This window comes from Grus americana, chromosome 1 (assembly GCF_028858705.1).
Source record: "Grus americana isolate bGruAme1 chromosome 1, bGruAme1.mat, whole genome shotgun sequence".
Classification (NCBI taxonomy): Eukaryota; Metazoa; Chordata; class Aves; order Gruiformes; family Gruidae; genus Grus; species Grus americana.
This window is the reverse complement of record NC_072852.1, coordinates 217,037,023-217,055,657: the sequence shown is the minus strand read 5'-3', so window position 1 is coordinate 217,055,657 and position 18,635 is coordinate 217,037,023. Positions and strand designations below refer to the sequence as shown.

Here is an 18,635-nt window from a genome sequence, read left to right as displayed (position 1 = left end):
GGCCCCTCCTCATCCTCGCAGCCCTCCGCTGGACTCTCCCCAGTACTTCCCTGTCTGTCTGGAACTGGGGAGCCCAGACCTGGACACAGAACTCCAGCTGTGGCCTCACCAGGGCAGAGCAGAGCAGAGGGGGAGGAGAACCTCCCTCGACCTGCTGGCCATGCTCTTCTCTATGCACCCCAGGGCACCATTGGCCTTCTTGGCCACGAGGGCACACTGCTGGTCATGGAGAGCTTGTCCACCAGGACTCCCAGGTCCTTCTCTGCAGTGCTGCTTCCCAGCAGATCAACCCCTGACCTGTACTGGTGCCTGGGGTTGTTCCTCCCTGGGTGCAGGACCTTGTTGAATTTCATTCGGTTCCTCTCTGCCCAACTCTCCAGCCTGTCCAGATCTCCCTGAATGGCAGCACAGCCTCCTGGTGTGTCAGCCACTCCTCCCAGTTCTGTATGGTCAGCAAACTCGCTGAGGGTACACTCTGTCAACCACTTAACTCCAGGAGCTAGGCTGTGCAAAAGCTGGCCAAAAGTGCTACCAAGACTTCAGATGTGTCTAGAGGTACCAGCAGAAGCCCAACCAGAAAACCATCTGTGAAGCCAACAGACATGCCTGTGTTTTCTGAGGGTTTCCAGCTCTCAGAGCGGCCAGGGAGAGACAAATTGGAACTGGTCATAAAAGAGAAACCTCTTTTTCCTCCATGGACAGGGACCAGCATGTTAGCTAGCAGCCCTAGAACAAACAAGAAAGGGAATAATGGCAAATGGGGCTGAGGAAGATCTCAAAAACCATCCAATTCAGCCCATGCTCTGGGGCAGGATCAGCCTTTGCACCTCCTCTGAGGGCTGGCTGGCTTTCTGGAGACACTACAGCCAGTCAAATAACCTGTTCTGTGTCATCCCAGAAATCAGACCAGCGGAACACAGCAGACCCCTCCAGCCTTGTGGGTTTATCCAGAGCCGTGGGAGCATTTCCACGAGACACAACAAAATCGCCTCTCCCCTCATCACATCCTGCACCGAGCTTTGCTCCACCACCACTGCAATGCCGCAGCACCGTGTCCAACGCTGCCAGAGGCTTTTACCCCACCGATGGAGGAAAAACACCGCAACTTTCAACAGCAGCATCTCCCTGGCTCTCTGCACGACGATGCTGCCGAAGCCCATCCCCGCTCCCCGGAGGGAACACGTGGTTTTCCCTGTGTCCTCCCTCCGCTGGGCTGCTTGCCAATGCATCCCTCTCCGGGAATCCTCCGCGCGAGTTGCCATAGTTACTGGCCAACGCAATGACAAGCTCTGCCGCTCAGCTGAGACCGATGCGTTCGTCCCCTGGATGCACAGGGTACCTGGTTGGAAGCTGTCACCCAGCCACGGCACATCAGCCCCATGCAAACCCAAACCTTCAGAGGATCTTCCCTGTCTTCCCCCATCTCAGACCTTCTGCACACCCATTTTATATCCGAATAACGAGAGCGCAAAGCACGGTCAAAGTCCTGATCTGCAACCCAGCACGCTGGTCTCCACTAATCCAGCAAAGTAGAAGAATCAGACCTTTGCATCTAAGTCCCCCGCTTTAGGTTTAGTAACTCCACCGACAGAGAGTTCGCTCTGTTGCACTGGTTGTAAAGTGCGGCTCAGGCTGCAAAAGAGTTTGGAAGATGCTGAGCACCCTTTGAACCTCCCGCTGGGGCTCATGTTGATGGAACTCCACAATCAAAGTGGATGTGAGAAGGGAAAGAGACCCCCCCTGCCTTTTGCAGCAAAATGGCACCCTGAGGGCACCTGGAGCTTCTCCTCGAAGGTCTCAGTCAGTAAACCACCCATCAGCCTTACTGCTGCCCAAATCTGGGAATGGGACCAGCCAGGGTTCACATCCCTGCCTGTGTTTCCAGCCCATCAGAGCGTGATGCACTGATTTCTTTCAGGCAAAGCTGCCTGCCTGAGAGCAGATGCACAGCCTGCTCCAAGGTGAAAGGCAAAGGGAAATGTGGGAGGAAGCCTGAAGCTCAGCAATCAGGGCTGATCCTGAAGGATTTCCTCCTCCTGCATCTGGATAACCTCTCCCCTTGCCATTCACCCAGCACTCGGACACGAAATGGAGGTTTCTTTACCGCAATCCACTGGCCTGGCCAGCTCCAACCTTCCCAAAGCCAAGTTTTTAGCTGGTCTAACTGGATTTCTGGAAAACCCAAACTGTCCAACTCCCCATAAATGTGTGCTTTATGTCTGCTCATCTTTGCTTTGGAAGAAATAGATTGGATCCCCTTCTTTGGGAGATGACCTTTCTGCCCATCTTCCCTCCTACCTATGTGGCCACGATAGCTTCTGTAGCTGATTTAATGGGAAGGAATCGGGAGAAAAAGAACAAAATGGAAGAAAACATTAACTAATTCACCTAATAGTTAATTGCACATAAGCATCATTTAACTGACAGCTAGCCCTTACACACAGGAGTCCCCCAAACGGCATTGTTGTTCATAACTTGTACAAGGGGAGCAAGACTGGGATGAGCGTGGAGAAGGAAATCTGGGATATCAACACCAGGGCATGAGGTTTTAATCCTACAGGAAAGCAGAGATCCTGCAAGAGGAGATGCTGGTCCTGCAGGGCTTTGGGGAGAGAAAGGAGTTCCAGTCTGGGCTGTGGGCTAAGTTAAGACCCCAGTGCCAACGCTGGCATGCTTGGAAATAGCCCCAGTGATTTCTACGAGCAGAATAACCTTGCCATTTGCAATTAATACACAGCTCCGCTCCAGAAGGCCACTAGTTTCTTTAAACATAATCTTTTTTTTTCCCCCCTTTCTGAGCTAGATAAGCAGCAGAGCACCTGCACAGCCCCACACACCTTCAACCCTTTTAAAGAACAAGAAAAGAAAAGCAGCAGCCAAGCAACATTAGCAGGGCACCGCCGACCTTGCAAAGTATTTCAGTGAGAAATCTCTGGCCACTTTCCAAGACAGCACCTGCAAGGCTGGGCGGATAAACGCGGTGCAAGAGCTAAATGACATGGGGAGGATGTTGCCACGCAGGAGAAACCTGTCTGCAGTCAGTGGGAGTCCTACGGATGGATGTGGGGCTGCCGGGAGCCAGCCCGTGGCTCACAACAGCCTGGATTTCCTTGCCCATCCGGTGGAGATGGAGTAACTGGTGCTGAAACGGTTTGTTTACAGCTCTGTGGTGGTAGTTTTAGAGTTAAAACCAGACGAATGTAAAGCCTGGTGTTAAGCAACCATGCACCAGCCAAAGAGCAAGGTTTTACAAATCTGCTGGCAGCAAGGACATGCCGGGTGATGCTTGCACGATAATAAAAAAATAAATAAAAATCCCCGCCGGGGATATACTTTTGTGCTCCTGAATTGCAGCCTGGAAGAGGGACTACGGTGAGTCTTTGCAGATGGAGATGGATGGGGATGCCGGGGTCTCCAGGCTGTACCCCAATGCCAGCCCGTCCCTGCACAGGGCACGCTGCTCACCACCTGCTTTGCACCACGCAGCACCATCCCCAGCTGCACATCCCGGGCGGGCTGCGAAGCAGAATATTTGCTTCCCTGTTCCACTGCACGGCAGTGTAAAGTGCTTTCTGAAACAAGCTGCTCCCCTACGACCGCTGGTTAAATTCCCCTCTTCAAGGTGTCTTTTTGAGCAGCTGGCATCTTCTCGGACAGGGGCAGCTGCCCGAGGGCCGTATCCTCATCCCCAGGTAATTCTGCTTGTGTTACAGAAGCTGCAGTGATTTTTACCGCTGGAGCCAGCCCCCTTCTTTCCAGGCATGAGCAGCACATCATTTCAGACAACCCACCCATAAACCTGAGAACATCCCTCAAATGCATCCTCCTCGGCAAAACTGAATTACAGCTCCACCAAAAATTTTAAAAAAACCCCTAAAACTTCTAAAAAATTAGGAAAAAAAGCAGCCATCCCCACCTTCCCAGCACCAAAACACCCTGTTTTGTAGTCTCAACAGCACAGCTTGCAGCCAGGTCCCCAACGCAGCAGGAGTCTCGCCGTACGCACGCCGCGTTCGCAAAGTGCCGCGGGGTCCTTTCAGGTGAAGGCACCGTTTGAGCACGAGGAGTTATTAATAGAAAGCAAAATGTGTTCGCTACATAACACCCGCAACGTTGGACTTGGGGAGGAGAGATGAGTTGGAGGTTAAAGCAGTAACTTGGTGAACAGCTTGGTTTGTGTATGTACATATGTGTGTGTATATATACATATATATATATATAAAAATAAAATATAAAGGACGTTGGAAGGATATAGAGAATGCTGAGTTACGAATCAAGAGAAATAAAATTTCCATCCTATAAAAGTCGCCTAAAACTGCCTTTTCCCTCCTGGTTGGTGCTGATGGTCATGCTAGGAGAGCATCCATGCTTTTGCCCTGGCACGGCAAGGTTTATTTGAAGATATCAGCATTAGTGCTGTGGATATATTCAGCTAAGAGCAAAGAAAAATACGATTTTTCTAGAACAGAGTGCAGGAGTACTTAGAAAGTGAAGGCTTGTTCAGCCGGTAGAAGACAGGAAAAGCAAAGGTCATGCTCTAAATGTGAGAGAAGACAAATTTACAATGCCTGATCGTGATTTATTTGGCAAAGGAAGAACAGGGAAAGTCCTTTATTAGCTGATCCCTCTTCTCTTTATACATTGTTCATGTTACAGCGGTAGCTTGAAGCCACCAAGTGAAAGTGGGATCTGTTCTACAGCATCTGCTCCTGCATCCAGGAGAAGCTGGTGGTCTACACAGACACAGGAGTGACCGGAATGAGAGAGGGAGAGATGTTTGACATGTCCTTTGATACGATAACTGACTTAGGAGACAAAAGAAATGTGAAAATCTCTCTGGTTTCAGTAAAGCATTTAATACAGGGCCATGTGGGAAATTATTAATTAAGCCAGTGAACAAGAACATCAGCAGAACGGGGAAACTGGGCAAGGGAAATGACGAGTGTTGGAAGGCTGAGCTGCAGCCTGGAAGGAGGTTAGCAGTGTTTAACATTTTTAAGGTTGACTTTGGCACAAAAAAGTAGGACAACACTGATGAGACCTCCTAATGGCACAATACTGTAGGCAGCACCAATACGAAGGAGGATAGGGATGTCAGAGAGGAAGAAAGGGATTGACCTTGACTGCTGTGTCCAATATGGGATGAAAATTATTAGTACTAAATTTTAGGCATGGTACTAATCACCAGGATTTTTTTTGCTGTGGGATGGGAGCTCCAAGGCTGGAACTGCCTAAGCAGAACAACGACGTGGAAGTCCTGGTTATAAAAGGGTAAGGGAGGGATTTATAATGCATCTGTGATGCCCACAAACATGACATGAGAGTCTCGGTAGATGGGGACCTCATCTTCAAAGGGCAACAGTCTACATCTGTGTTTAAGAAACAGTGATTTCATCTAGGAAAAGCTGGAGAGAAATGGTTGATACAGGGAATAAAATCTTTGACTTGCCAGCTACAGAGTCAAAAAACCAATGTGGATACTGTACTTGGAGACACTGAGCAGTGACCTCCAGATAAGAGAAGAGAGAAAGTAACCCAGACAACACAACAGCAAACTATAACCTGTCCATTGACCCAGACTGGAACAGAGATGATGGTTGCAAACCACCAGAGACTGAGGTCTTGGCACACCCTTCCAGCTGGCATCGTGCAACTAAAAAGACTAAATAATGGGGTACTTTTGATTGGACTTAATGGTTCAGAGGGTCCCATCCAGTCTCGTGTGCCTAAAGCAGGCTGAGCAGGAGCAGAGGAAAAATTGCTCAAGTACATTGACTCCATCACCTGAATGCCACCTCCACCTCTTCTTCCAGCTCAACCCCGTCCTATGGCACACACAGCCCGGCTCCACCTTCCACACAGTCAAAGCAGCAAAATTCAGTATTGCCTACACTGCTGAGCAGATCCCAGTTGGTTTTAGGGCTGGATATTGTCCACCTTAATGTGATTGCAGGGAATACATTGGCAAATACTCCAACCTGGAGATACTACCAAGAGCCTTTCTCAGATGGTTCACTGTAGCACACAATCGTAGCATGGTTTGGGTTGGAAGGGACCTCAAAGCCCATCTAGTTCCAACCCCCTGCCATGGGCAGGGACACCCTCCACTAGCCCAGCTTGCCCAAAGCCCCATCCAACCTGGCCTTCAACACTGCCAGGGAGCCAGGGGCAGCCACAGCTTCTCGGGGCAACCTGTGCCAGGGCCTCAGCACCCTCACAGGGAAGAATTTCTGCCTCACATCCCATCTCCATCTCCCCTCCTGCAGCTTCAGGCCATTCCCCCTTGGCCTGTCACTCCCTGCCCTTGGCACCAGTCCCTCTCCAGCCTTCAAATATCCACAAATGTCCAGAGGAGATCAAGACGCAGAGCGTGGCAGGATAGCTGCCCATCTGCAACACCCATCTGCACCCTCTTTGTGACTTAGTAAATACAAGAGCTTCCTCCATGCATGGTTATTACATATTCATACGACTGGTCCTTGTGGTATCAGCAGACGTTGCATCTCCTGCTACTAAAGGTACGTATCAAGTAACTGCTGAGCCAGAGCTCAGCCTTAGCCAAAGATGCCAACCATCTCTTTGAACAGCTTTTTCCGGATGGAAGAAAACATCCTGGCCCTTCCCTTCCAGCTGAGAGCAAAATTGGATCCATTTGCCCATATGGGTTACTTTAATGGCACTCTCATTCAAACTGGGACTTCGTAGCTGAAATGACACTGGGAAATGAAATCTGCCCAGGAATGTTCTCTGGCCCTGAAGTCTGGGACAGCCCACACTTGCACTATTAGACCCCTTTAACCCCCAAAACAAGGTGGTTGCACTCAAGCTGCTCATTGGGATCAGTTCTTTGCTGTTACCCACTCCCAAACAAGCCTGTGGAGAGTGCTAGGGACTGTTTCAACAACTGAAGAATGTAGATGGTCATGTCCCCATGCCCAGGGACATGTCCTGGAACTGTTTAATTTACCAGTACAGACCCAGCCTATGGATCTGATCAGGAATTTCAGAATGCAATGGAAAATTTCCCACCAAGTTTGGCACACCTGACAGCACGAGTGGTGTTACTGAGTGTCTCACCAAGATGGGACATGTCCTTCACTGGAGATTTTCAAGAACGGGTTAGAGAAAATCAACCTGGTGTGGTCTAGATATATCATCCCCTTCCCCAGAAATGAGATGTGGACCAGATGATCTTGGGAGGTCCTTCCAGCCCTACATTTCCACAATGATAATGACAGATTATGAATCCCCCGCCCTCATGTAGCTTGCTCCAGCCCTCCTACGTGGACATCCCTCCCTAAATTAGCTTCTCTGTTTCTCAGAAAAATACACAGCAAGTCTCCAGCACTGACTCATTCATCTCTATAGCTACTACAAACTCTCATTTGCTCCACATCTTTAGCACCTCCAGGGCTTGAGATGAATGACAGTAACATTAGCAACAGGCAATTCATTAATACTAGAGGCAGTCCAAAATTTTCCATTGAAGCCTTTCTTGTTTTGTTTCCTCTGGTAGGAAAGGAAATTGGTGGGGGAAAAAAATAATTGCTTTGGTAAAAGAAAAAAAAAGATCTCTTCTTGGTGAAGAACTTGAAACCTAGGTTTTGCAATATTACTTCTCTGGGGAAAATTCATTGCCTTACTACTCATTTCAACAACCTGTAAAGGTGATGAAATTTCCCCTCTCCTTTTTATATCTTTTTTTCTTTGGTGAAAAAGGGTAACAAAAGGAGAAGAATACAAGAAATGCAAGACAAAGGAGAAGGGAAAAAAACACCCAGGAAGCACCTAGTTCTAACATTTTTCCTTTCATTTTCAAACAAAAAAACAGAAAACATTCCTTCCTTCTTGCATTTTTGCCAAATGTGCTTCTAACGGTTCAACTTCCACCAGGAAATGCCACTGTCTGCACATTTTATGACCTACTCTCTTTGGTCCCAGACCCCCAGAGTCAACAGCAGCCCACTCCATCCTTTGGTCCTCCCTTGGTCCCTCAGGGTCCACAGGCCACCACGAGAAGCAGAACTGCAGAGAAGAAGGGGGTGAAGGGAAGTGCAACCTGCCCCTGTAGTGCTGCTTGGGCAGCACATGCTTTGGGGAGGGAAACTGAGACAAGAAGCACCTTGGTGCTGGAACCTGTGTCACGCAAAAGCACACCTGGTCACAGTTGGTGGCTTCCAGCACCTCAACCCCAGAAGAACAACAGCAAAGAGGAGAATGATGCCCTGGAGCTGCACCCAGCCCTGATGCACTGTGTGGGCTCAGGTAGGTCACACAGCACCTCTGCCTCAGTTTCCCCACAGCCAAAGACGAACAGTCATAGGGCACCATTTGGCAAGCAGATGCCATCATGCACAACATGATCACCTTCAAAACTACTTGCTACTGATGGCTTCAAAACAGACATTGGCCCAGGAGTCACTTAACTTTTGGAGAGCATTAGGAACGAGCATGTCCTCCCAAGGACGTCCTTGGTTTGCCAAGGGAATTTATTTGGGCATAAGTACATAAATCCTATACATAAATGGATGTTGAATAAATACACACAATATAGATATAAATAATAGAAATACTATGAATAATATAAATAAATAATTTCAATAATATAAATAAATCAAGTGGTCAGGCCCAGTCAGCATGGGTTTATGAAAGACAGGTCCTGCTTGACCAACCTGGTCTCCTTCTATGAGAAGGTGACCCGCTCAGTGGATGAGGGAAAGGCTGCGGATGCTGTCTACCTGGACTTCAGTAAAGCCTTTGACACTGTTTCCCACAGCATTCTGCTGGAGAAACTGGCTGCTCGTTGCTTGGATGTGTGTACTCTTCATCAGGTAAAAAACTGGCTGGGTGGCCAGGCCCAAAGAGTTGTGGGGAATGGAGTCGCACCCAGTTGGTGGCCAGTCACCAGTGGTGTTCCCCAGGGCTCAGTACCGGGCCAGTTCTCTTTAATCTCTTTATCTGAGATCTGGACGAGGGGATCGAGGGCACCCTCAGTAAGTTCACAGACAACATCAACTTGGGTGGGAGTGTTGATCTGCGGGAGGGCAGGAAGGCTCTACAGAGGGATCTGGACAGGCTGGATCCATGGGCCGAGACAACCGTGTGAGGTTCAACAAGGCTCAGTGCCGGGTCCTGCCCTTGGGGCACAACAACCCCAGGCACCGCTACAGGCTTGGGGCAGAGTGGCTGGAGCCGGCAGTGTGCCCAGGTGGCCAAGGCGGCCAACAGCATCCTGGCTTGGATCAGCCATGGTGCGGCCAGCAGGACCAGGGCAGCGATCGTCCCCCTGTACTGGGCCCTGGTGAGGCTGCACCTCCAGTGCTGGGTTCAGTTTTGGGCCCCTCACTCCAGGAAGGACATTGAGGTGCTGGAGCGTGTCCAGAGAAGGGCAACGGAGTGGGGAAGGGTCTGGAGCACAAGTCTGATGAGGAGCGGCTGAGGGAACTGGGGGTGTTGAGCCTGGAGAAGAGGAGGCTGAGGGGAGACCTGATGGCTCTCTACAACTCCCTGAAAGGAGGCTGTAGCCAGGTGGGGGTCGGTCTCTTCTCCCAAGTAACAAGTGACAGGGTTTAGCTGGCAGTTATGTTTTAGCATAGAGGTTGGTCCGACATTGCCCAAGTGGCAGCTTATGGCCACAAGTAATTTACAGAACGTATATTGCATAGAAACGTTACAGCCACATAAATAGCTCATAGCGATTCTAGCATTTTCTAAGGCAACCTTGAGAATAATTTATTGGGAACCCACTTGGTGTTTCCTATTAAACGTCATAAAATATTACCTGTCCCTTCTGGTAAAACTCACCACAAGCTTTCCTGGGATGTGCTCCCATCCCTCCCCTGAAGACTATGACATACCTTTTGGGGGCCTTGCTTTGAATCTCATCCAGAAGCCCTTAAATCACAAGTTAAGCTCTGAGATTAGCCATAAAATAACTCCCTGCAGGTCCTCTGCATCATTTTGTGCCATGCCTTTGAGCAAAGAAACTCAATGGCACTAGGACGCACGCAAGGTGGACTTACTCTGATGGACAGGACAAGAGGAAATGGCCTCCAGTGGTGCCAGGGGAGGTTTAGGTTGGAGATCAGGAGATATTTCTTCACCGCAAGGGTTGTCAGTCACTGGAACAGGCTGCCCAGGGCAGTGGTGGAGTCCCCATCCCTGGAGGGATTTAAAAGCCGTGTAGATGTGGTGCTTGGGGACATGGTTTAGTGGTGGCCTTGGCAGTGCTGGGTTAACAGTTGGACTTGATGATCTTAAAGTTCTTTTCCAACCTAAATGATTCTGTGATTCTACGTATTCTGTAGGATCTCTGGGCACAGGCAGTCTCTTGCAGACGTGGACAGCCCTGCTGTAGCTGCTCTGGCCTCACTGAAGGCTTCTGGGCTGAAATGCTAATGCAAACAAATCATCCATCCCGCGGGCTGGGAGTCACCTCCATGCCCTGTGGCCATCACCGCTGGGCATCGCCTCTGCTCTGTAGGAGCAGGTCACAGGTACACGGTCTCTGCAATATTCATTTATCTTGGTGTAAAGAGTTTAGCAAAGGGAATTCCTCCCCGTAGCATGGATTTCCCCGATGACCTTGGGCTGGTTGCTTACTCTATCCCAAGCTCTGTTCCCTCACCTGGAAATAATACTCATGGGGACAGAGCGAGTTTAAAAACCATTACCGATGTGCTCTTTGGTTTCATCAAGGAACTGTTTGCCAGCCTTGGAGCGTCACATTATGCTGATTTGCAGTGGTGGCAGAGGACTGTAAGGAAATCTCCCCCTGCTCTCCGTTGCTGGGCAGCCTTCAACCATGCACAAGCACAGCAAAGGCCACAGAAGACAAGCCCCACATGAGACATCCTTGCTCCTCCCTAGCAAAAGGTCACTAGGAGATAATTTTGGCTGTTGGGTGGCCCAAAAGGTCGCCCAAATAGTCTCCATCCTTGGAGGTGTGTGAAACCTACCCAGCAGGGACTCCTGTGAGCAGCAAGGTCCTTGATAGTAATAGGGATTTGGAGAATTTGGCTTTTAAAAAGAACCCAAACAATAAACAACACTTAAAAGATGCCTAATTTGAACAGAAAATGAGAACAATTAGCCACAACATCACTTATGCATTAATGAAGAGGCGCTTATGTTCCAGGGCTGAGCGTCAGAGCAAACACTTCTCTTGCAATATGCTGCAAGCAAGAAAAATGTGGGAGACCAGATGAGGACCCCGGGGGAAAGAGAAGCCCTAGAGGCATCCTGAAAGATGACGAGCAACACAAGGAGGGCTGAAGCGGTCAAGTTCCTCTTGGGTTCAACATCTGAGCTGACCCAACCCCTTTGCGTGGGGAGGAAACACAGCCCAGCCCGCGCTGCTGCAACGGCGGCCGTATGAATTTGCTGGAGCAGACAGGAGGGATAATACGCGAAGGGATGGGAGGGTGAGCAATCCGCATTTAAATACGCAAGTAAATAAGCCTAATTATCCTTTGAACCAGTGGAAGAGAGCAACACCACAGCTCTCCAGCTCTAGGACAGCTTTCTGCTTTAGTCCTGCCATCACCAACAGGAGCCCAGACCTCGGAAGGTGATCAGACAAAAAGCTGAGTCAAAAATCACGGCTGATCAAAACAGACTAAAGGACTGTGTCACTTCTGGAAAACCCTTTCCCCACACTCTCCAAAAAATCCCTGGCCATTTTCTCACGTTGCAGCCGACCACCGCTGTCACACCTGGATGCACCTGAGCCCACGGCATCACTCGCGTCCCCAGCAAGAGCCAGAGCTGACGCCGAAGTACAGCAAAAATCAAAATCTCGCTGCTTGAACCGTTTCCCACCCGGGGACGTGGGAAAGACGACGATTGCCAGGTCTGCCGTGCCACACGGTCACCAGTGGGACAGAGGAGTCAAAACCCAGCTTCATTTTAAATCTGCGTGAATTCACTACCTGTTTGATGGCAGGGTATCACCTCTAAACCCCCCTGGGGAAGAAAATCAGTCATTCGTGTAATGGCATAAACACCTTGGCGTTCACATGGCTACGAGGAGAAGCCAAAAGGCTGCGATTACACTTTTGTCACAACAACCCCCAGCTTTGCTCTTCGCTACCTCCGCCCCGGCGGTGGTGGGCTCTGCCAGAGAAAGCTCTGGAAAACACAATCGCAGCAAATCCTCCTTTCAAATGTACGCGCAGGGCAGCCACCCCATCACTTTTGTTTTGCATTCCCAACACATCCAACCCCTTCACCCGGAGAGAAATAACAACAGCATCTCGCGGCAAGGAGTTTCACGCTCCGAATCCCAAATAGGGTCTCTTCCTGGGGTGAAATCAGGGCAACTCTTTTGAGCCTGGGGTGGGGGAACGATGGGGGGGGGGGGGGGGGAGGAGGGGAGGGGTGGGCAGACACGACAGAGGGATGTGCCACCCCCCGCCGCGCTGCGTTAAACATGGCAGCATCTGAAGGCTGCCCCACCCAAGCGGCCTAGGACGCGCGTCACCCGCATCCCACCGTGTCCCCGGGATGCTTTGTCTAGGGGATGCTACCGCTCTGGGGTGCTACGTGGGACCCTCCCGCGCGTGGGGCGCCCCGCTCGTGCGTGGGACCCCCATCTGCGCGTGGGACCCTCGGGATGCAGCGATGCGATGGGGATGCTGGTCCTTCGGGTTCGTTGCGCCGCGGGAGGGTTTCTGGGCTGTCAGGGACACGCTTGTGGCAAGGACCGGGCAGCGACTTGCACATCCCAGGGAAGCGACCCGAACCTCCCGCTGCCGAAAGGCAAGCCGGTGGGGGGGGGGGTGTCTCTGAATTTTGGGATGCGGGGGGGGGGGGGGGGGGGGGGAACACGGACACCCAAACCTGCTCCAAACCCACCCGGCAAAAAGGACCCGCGGATTCACCACCCGCACAGCACCTACCCACGCCCCACCAACGACACCCAGAGAGGTGGGGGATTTTAAGGACACCTCACCCCCCCCCCCCCCCAGGAGACCCAGCAAACCCCTTGAAACGCTTCAGAGCCGCATTCCCCCACCTCCCAGGGTGGCACATCCCTCCCGGGGATGGGCAAGAGGAGACCGGAGCCGGCGGGTTGGGGTTCGGGATGGAGGGGGGGGGGTGGGGTGTTACCTGTAGGACGAGCTGACCCCCGCCGCCACCTCCTCCTTGATCTGCCTGTTGAGAGCATCGGCGGCCGCCCTGCCCCCGCCCGCCTCCTCCGCCTTCTTCCGACCCTTCTCTCTCCCATCCCCGGCCCGCAGCGCTTTGGGCTGCTCATCCTCCACCTCGGGGTCTTCCTCCTTCTTCTCGGGACCGGGGAGCACCTTCCGTCGTTTCTCCTGAGCTGGTTTCTCCGGGGAACCGCGGTCCAAGGCGAGGACGGGGGAAGGTCCCGGTTTGGGGATCCAGGGATGGTCACCCCGCTTGGGGATGGGCCAGGCACGGAAATCCTTCTGGTACTGCGTCTCCTTCTCGAAGGGGGTATCCGAGGGCTGGTACTCGCTCTTGGGTTTGCAACTCGGCTCCGGTCGCTGCACCTTCCAGGGTTTGTAGTCGTGTCGCATCACCGAATCGGCCGGGGGAGAGGCGTGCGGAGCCGGGCCGGGGCGGGTAGGACCGAGAGCCGGCTCCCCCGCAGCCGCCGCCGCCGCCGCCTCGCCGCCGGGCTGGGTATCGATGGGGGCGGCGGGGCGCGGGGGAGGCGCGGGGGCGGCGGGATGTTCGGTGGCCTCCGAGTATTTGGTAAAAACGAGAGGGACGGCGATGTCCGCCTTGTCCAGCTGGTTCCAGAACCGAGCGATGCAGCACGCGCGGGTGATGCAGGGCCACGCCATGGCGGCCCCGCGCGAGGAGCGCACCCGCTCCCGCCGCACCGGCACGCGCGGCCGCACGCAGAGATGGGGCGGCCCAGGGGAAGGGGCGGGGCTAGAACGGCGCCCCGCCCCCTCAGCCGCACCGGAGGGGGCGTGGCCTCGCGCGGGGTGGGGGCGGGGCTGGCACGGCACGGGCGGGGGCGCCCAGGTGGGAGCGCACACCTGCACGCGGCACGCCCGGGCACCTGCACACGCGCCTGTGCGCAGACACGCACGCGCGCGTGCAAGACACGCCCATGCGTGCATTCACACACGTGCACAGCCACACACGCGTGCAAGACGCGCCCATGCAAGTGTTCACGCACACAGTCACGTACATGCACACGCACGTGCAAGACGCGCCCTGCCTGTAGTCACATGCTTGCACACACGTGTGCAAGACACGTCGCACACGTGCGAGACACAGCGTGCATGTATTCGCACACGTGCCCAGTCACACACATGCACACACACGTGCAAGATACACCCATGCATGCATTAACACACAAATGCACACACACATGCACACCCCATGCATGCATTCACACGCATGCCCAGTCACACACATGCACACACACGTGCACGATATGCCCATGCATGCATTCACACTCATGCATTCACACCCATGTACAACATGCCCATATATGTATCCACACACACGCACACACACGTGCAAGATACGCCCATGCATGCATTCACACACATGCAGTCACACACACGCACACACGCACACATGCAAGACACACCCACCCATGCAGTCACACACATGCAATCACACACATGTGCCTGCAATGCAGATTTGCACACGCGTGCACACACGTGTACAATTGCATTCATGCACCGACGTGCAGAAATACGTGCACATACGCAGGCACATATAGGTGCATGCACACAGACATACACACATGGATACAAATGCATGCCATCGCATGTGAACACACATGTCCACACACATATAAATGCACACACATTCACACACCTGCACAGGGCTATGCACACATGCACGCACACGTGGCTGCGCAAACATGGATGTACGTGGTCACACACATACCTGCACATCTATATGCAATACACATGCAAAGACACATGTGAACAGACACATGCATGCACGTATGTGCACATGCACATTCACATGCATGTATGCACATTCACGCCTGCACACGTATGCAAGACACAACTGTGTGCACACACCTGCACACATATATGTGCACATGCACACGTGTACACTCACAGAGGTACACACACCACACATGCGTGCGCGTACATTTGCACACAGACACATGCACATACACAAACAGATGCACAAACTTACGTTCACACATGCATGCACTCACGTGTACATGCAGATGCACCCTCACACTTGCACATGCACCTGCATACAGATATGCACACACATGCATGCACACACATGAATGCACATGTGTGCACATGCAAACTGTGCATGTACACACACATGCACAAACCCATGCAGAATCACAAGAATGCACCCACATGCACACATGTGCGCACACACATGCGTGCACATATGCAAGCACCTATGTGCACAGAGATGCATGCATGCAGACATGCACACAAACATAAATACAAATATGTGCACACACACAAACACACGCACATCTGGACATGGCTTTCCACACACATGGATGCACACACAGAGCTGTGCTTACATTTGCACACATGTGTACACACTGCACATGCACACATGCACACACAAACACATGCACACTTATATGTGCATATGCATGTGCACAATTCTGCAAGCACATTCACCTGTGCACACATCTCCATACATGTGCACATGCACACACAAACATGCATACACACATGCATGCTGCACACACATGTGAACACATGAACATATGCACACATGCATGCACATATGCACATGCACATACACTCTCACCTGCATGCAGACATGCACACACATGTGCACACATGGTCACACACAGATACATGGATAATCACACATATGCACATACATATGCACAAATGTGGGCACACACGCGTACACAAATGTATGCATGCAAATGCACACATGTACATATGAATGCACACACATGCACACAGAGCTGCATACCTTCACACACATGCACAGACAATCGCCTGCACACACAGATTCACGCACATACATGTGCACACCCACATGCACACCAATATGTTCACACATGCACAGACTCACAGACACACATGTGCATACACATTTTCACACACATGCACTCACACGTGCAAACAGGAACACAAGCAGGCACGTTGACACATTCACATGTACACCAGCACACACACATGTGCAACATACCCATGCAGACACAGAGACGCTCATGTGCACACACAAACACACCCTTGAGCATGCACACACACATGCACACACATACCTGCATACAGATGTGCCCTCAGATGCACATACACACACAGACACATGCATACACATGCTTGCACACAGATGGACATACATGCACACCCACATCCAAAGATACTTGCACACACATACGTTTACACGCATGCACACACATGCATTCTTGCATGCACATTTATGCCTACACATAAGCACATGCATGGAGATGTTTGCACACACATAGATGTGCACATACACACTTGTGTGCACGTATATACACACATACAGATATGCAAGCACACACGTGCACACAGACCTACACACCCCAACCCATACACGCGTGTGCACACACAAACACACGCACAGATCATTCATGACGTTGCTGAACCGATTTCCCCTCCCTGGGGAAATTTTTATGGATAAAGCCACACACACACACACGTGTGTGCGCAGGTGCACACACACACACTTTATTATTTTATTTCGGCTGTTTTTTTCATATTTCGTTGCAGACTGGCGGCTGCAAAACCGAACCGAACCAAACCCCACTTCTGCTGCAAGGTCGGCCTCTTAACTCTTCTTCCCCAAATCCCACCCCGGACTCCATTCCCCACCCTCCTTTCCAGCCTCGCCTCCACCTCCTTCACCCCATCCCTCCATCCCTGGCAGTGTTGAAGGCCAGGTTGGATGGGGCTTTGGGCAAGCTGGGCTGGTGGAGGGTGTCCCTGCCCATGGCAGGGGGTTGGAACTGGATGGGCTGTGAGGTCCCTTCCCACCCAAACCAGTCTGGGATTCTGGGATTCTGTGATCCCTCGATCCCTCCATCCCCTACTGACTCTTGGGCCCTGAGGTTTTTTAACAGATTCACAGAATCCCAGACTGGTAGGGGCTGGAAGGGACCTCTGGAGATCATCTAGTCCAACCCCCTGCCAAAGCAGGATCACCCAGAGCAGGTTGCACAGGATGGCGTCCAGGCGGGTTTGGAATCTCTCCAGAGAAGGAGACTCCACAACCTCTCTGGGCAGCCTGTCCCAGGGCTCGGTCACCCGCAGAGGGAAGAAGTTTTTCCTCATGCTCAGGTGGAACTTCCTGTGTTCCAGTTGGTGCCCGTTGCCCCTTGTCCTGTCGCTGGGCACCACTGAGAAGAGTCTGGCCCCTTCCTCTTGACACCCACCCTTTAGATATTGATAAGTGTTGATCAGATCCCCTCTCAGGCTTCTCTTCTCCAGGCTAAACAGCCCCAGCTCTCTCAGCCTTTCCTCACACCAGAGATGCTCCAGGCCCCTCCTCATCCTCGCAGCCCTCCGCTGGACTCTCCCCAGTAGTTCCCTGTCTGTCTGGAACTGGGGAGCCCAGACCTGGACACAGAACTCCAGCTGTGGCCTCACCAGGGCAGAGCAGAGCAGAGGGGGAGGAGAACCTCCCTCGACCTGCTGGCCACGCTCTTCTCCATGCACCCCAGGACACCATTGGCCTTCTTGGCCACGAGGGCACACTGATGGTCATGGAGAGCTGCTTGTCCACCAGCACTCCCAGCTTGTCTTTGCCTTGCTTTGGTTAATTTCGGTCTTGCCTGTAGGTAAATTGTGGAACCCCACCGTAGAGGTGGGATTGGAGCCCTCGCTGATAGGGATGGCTGAATGAAAGAGCCGCCTCGGGGGGGGAAAAAAAAAATTAAATAAATTACAAACAGAGGTGTCTATACACAGGCATTGCTTTGTCCACAAGGATTATATCACCCTCGCTTTTGCATCCAGTGCAATTAAAAGCGGTGATTACAATTAAAGATTTAGGAAGCTCCTCAGCATCTACCATGTTGGGACAGAGCCACGGTTTTCTGGGGCACCAGTGCACTGTGTATTGCTTTTATAAGTAGGATGGGTGCTCCTTTGCACCCACGATAGACACGCTCGTCACTTTTTAGGTTGATTTTTACCTTTGCAACCAATACTGTAAAGGCACGTGGCTCTTGCTGCACGGCACTTTCCATTTGCAGAAGACGAAACTACCGGCTCATCCAGGTCATGCAGCAAAGGTGGGAGAGTTGTCCTGAAACTGCTGCTGACAGACCCCAGCCCTGCGTTTCCATGCACGCTGCTTTCTGCACGGGATGATGGCAAGCAGCTTTCTGCAGCCAATGGACTGTGGTATGAAAAAAAATATAAATAAATAGATGGGAACAGCAATGAGGAAAACTGGAAAAGCATCGCACTACGATGGTGACCCAAGGTCTGCGAGGAAGACGTGCAATCAAAAGATTGCAACGGGATCGAGCTTGTCGGCTGGTGAACCTCAAGGATGAGTTTATTTTTAAATACTTTCTGTAATTTCATTTATCTCAAAGCTGCCACAGTGATTTCTGAGGGTCTGAACCATCTTGGTCTGAGATCTGATGCCCGCAGAGGCCCTGCACGTGCTCGGGTGCTTCCTGCAAAGAACATTTTGAATTGCATCCATGTTACTGCTTTGGG

At 51.8% G+C, this 18,635-nt stretch overlaps 1 protein-coding gene across 1 annotated transcript in view; it reads right to left on the bottom strand.

Moving 5' to 3' along the window:
* MAP6 (microtubule associated protein 6) overlaps positions 1-13,902 on the bottom strand; it is a 47,557-nt gene extending 33,655 nt beyond the window's left edge. Inside the window, exon 1 of the mRNA XM_054813315.1 lies at positions 13,111-13,902. Coding sequence (XP_054669290.1) covers positions 13,111-13,814 — 704 coding nt within the window. The 5' untranslated portion in view covers positions 13,815-13,902. The remainder of the gene's footprint in view (positions 1-13,110) is intronic.
* Between the last annotated feature and the right edge of the window lie 4,733 nt (positions 13,903-18,635).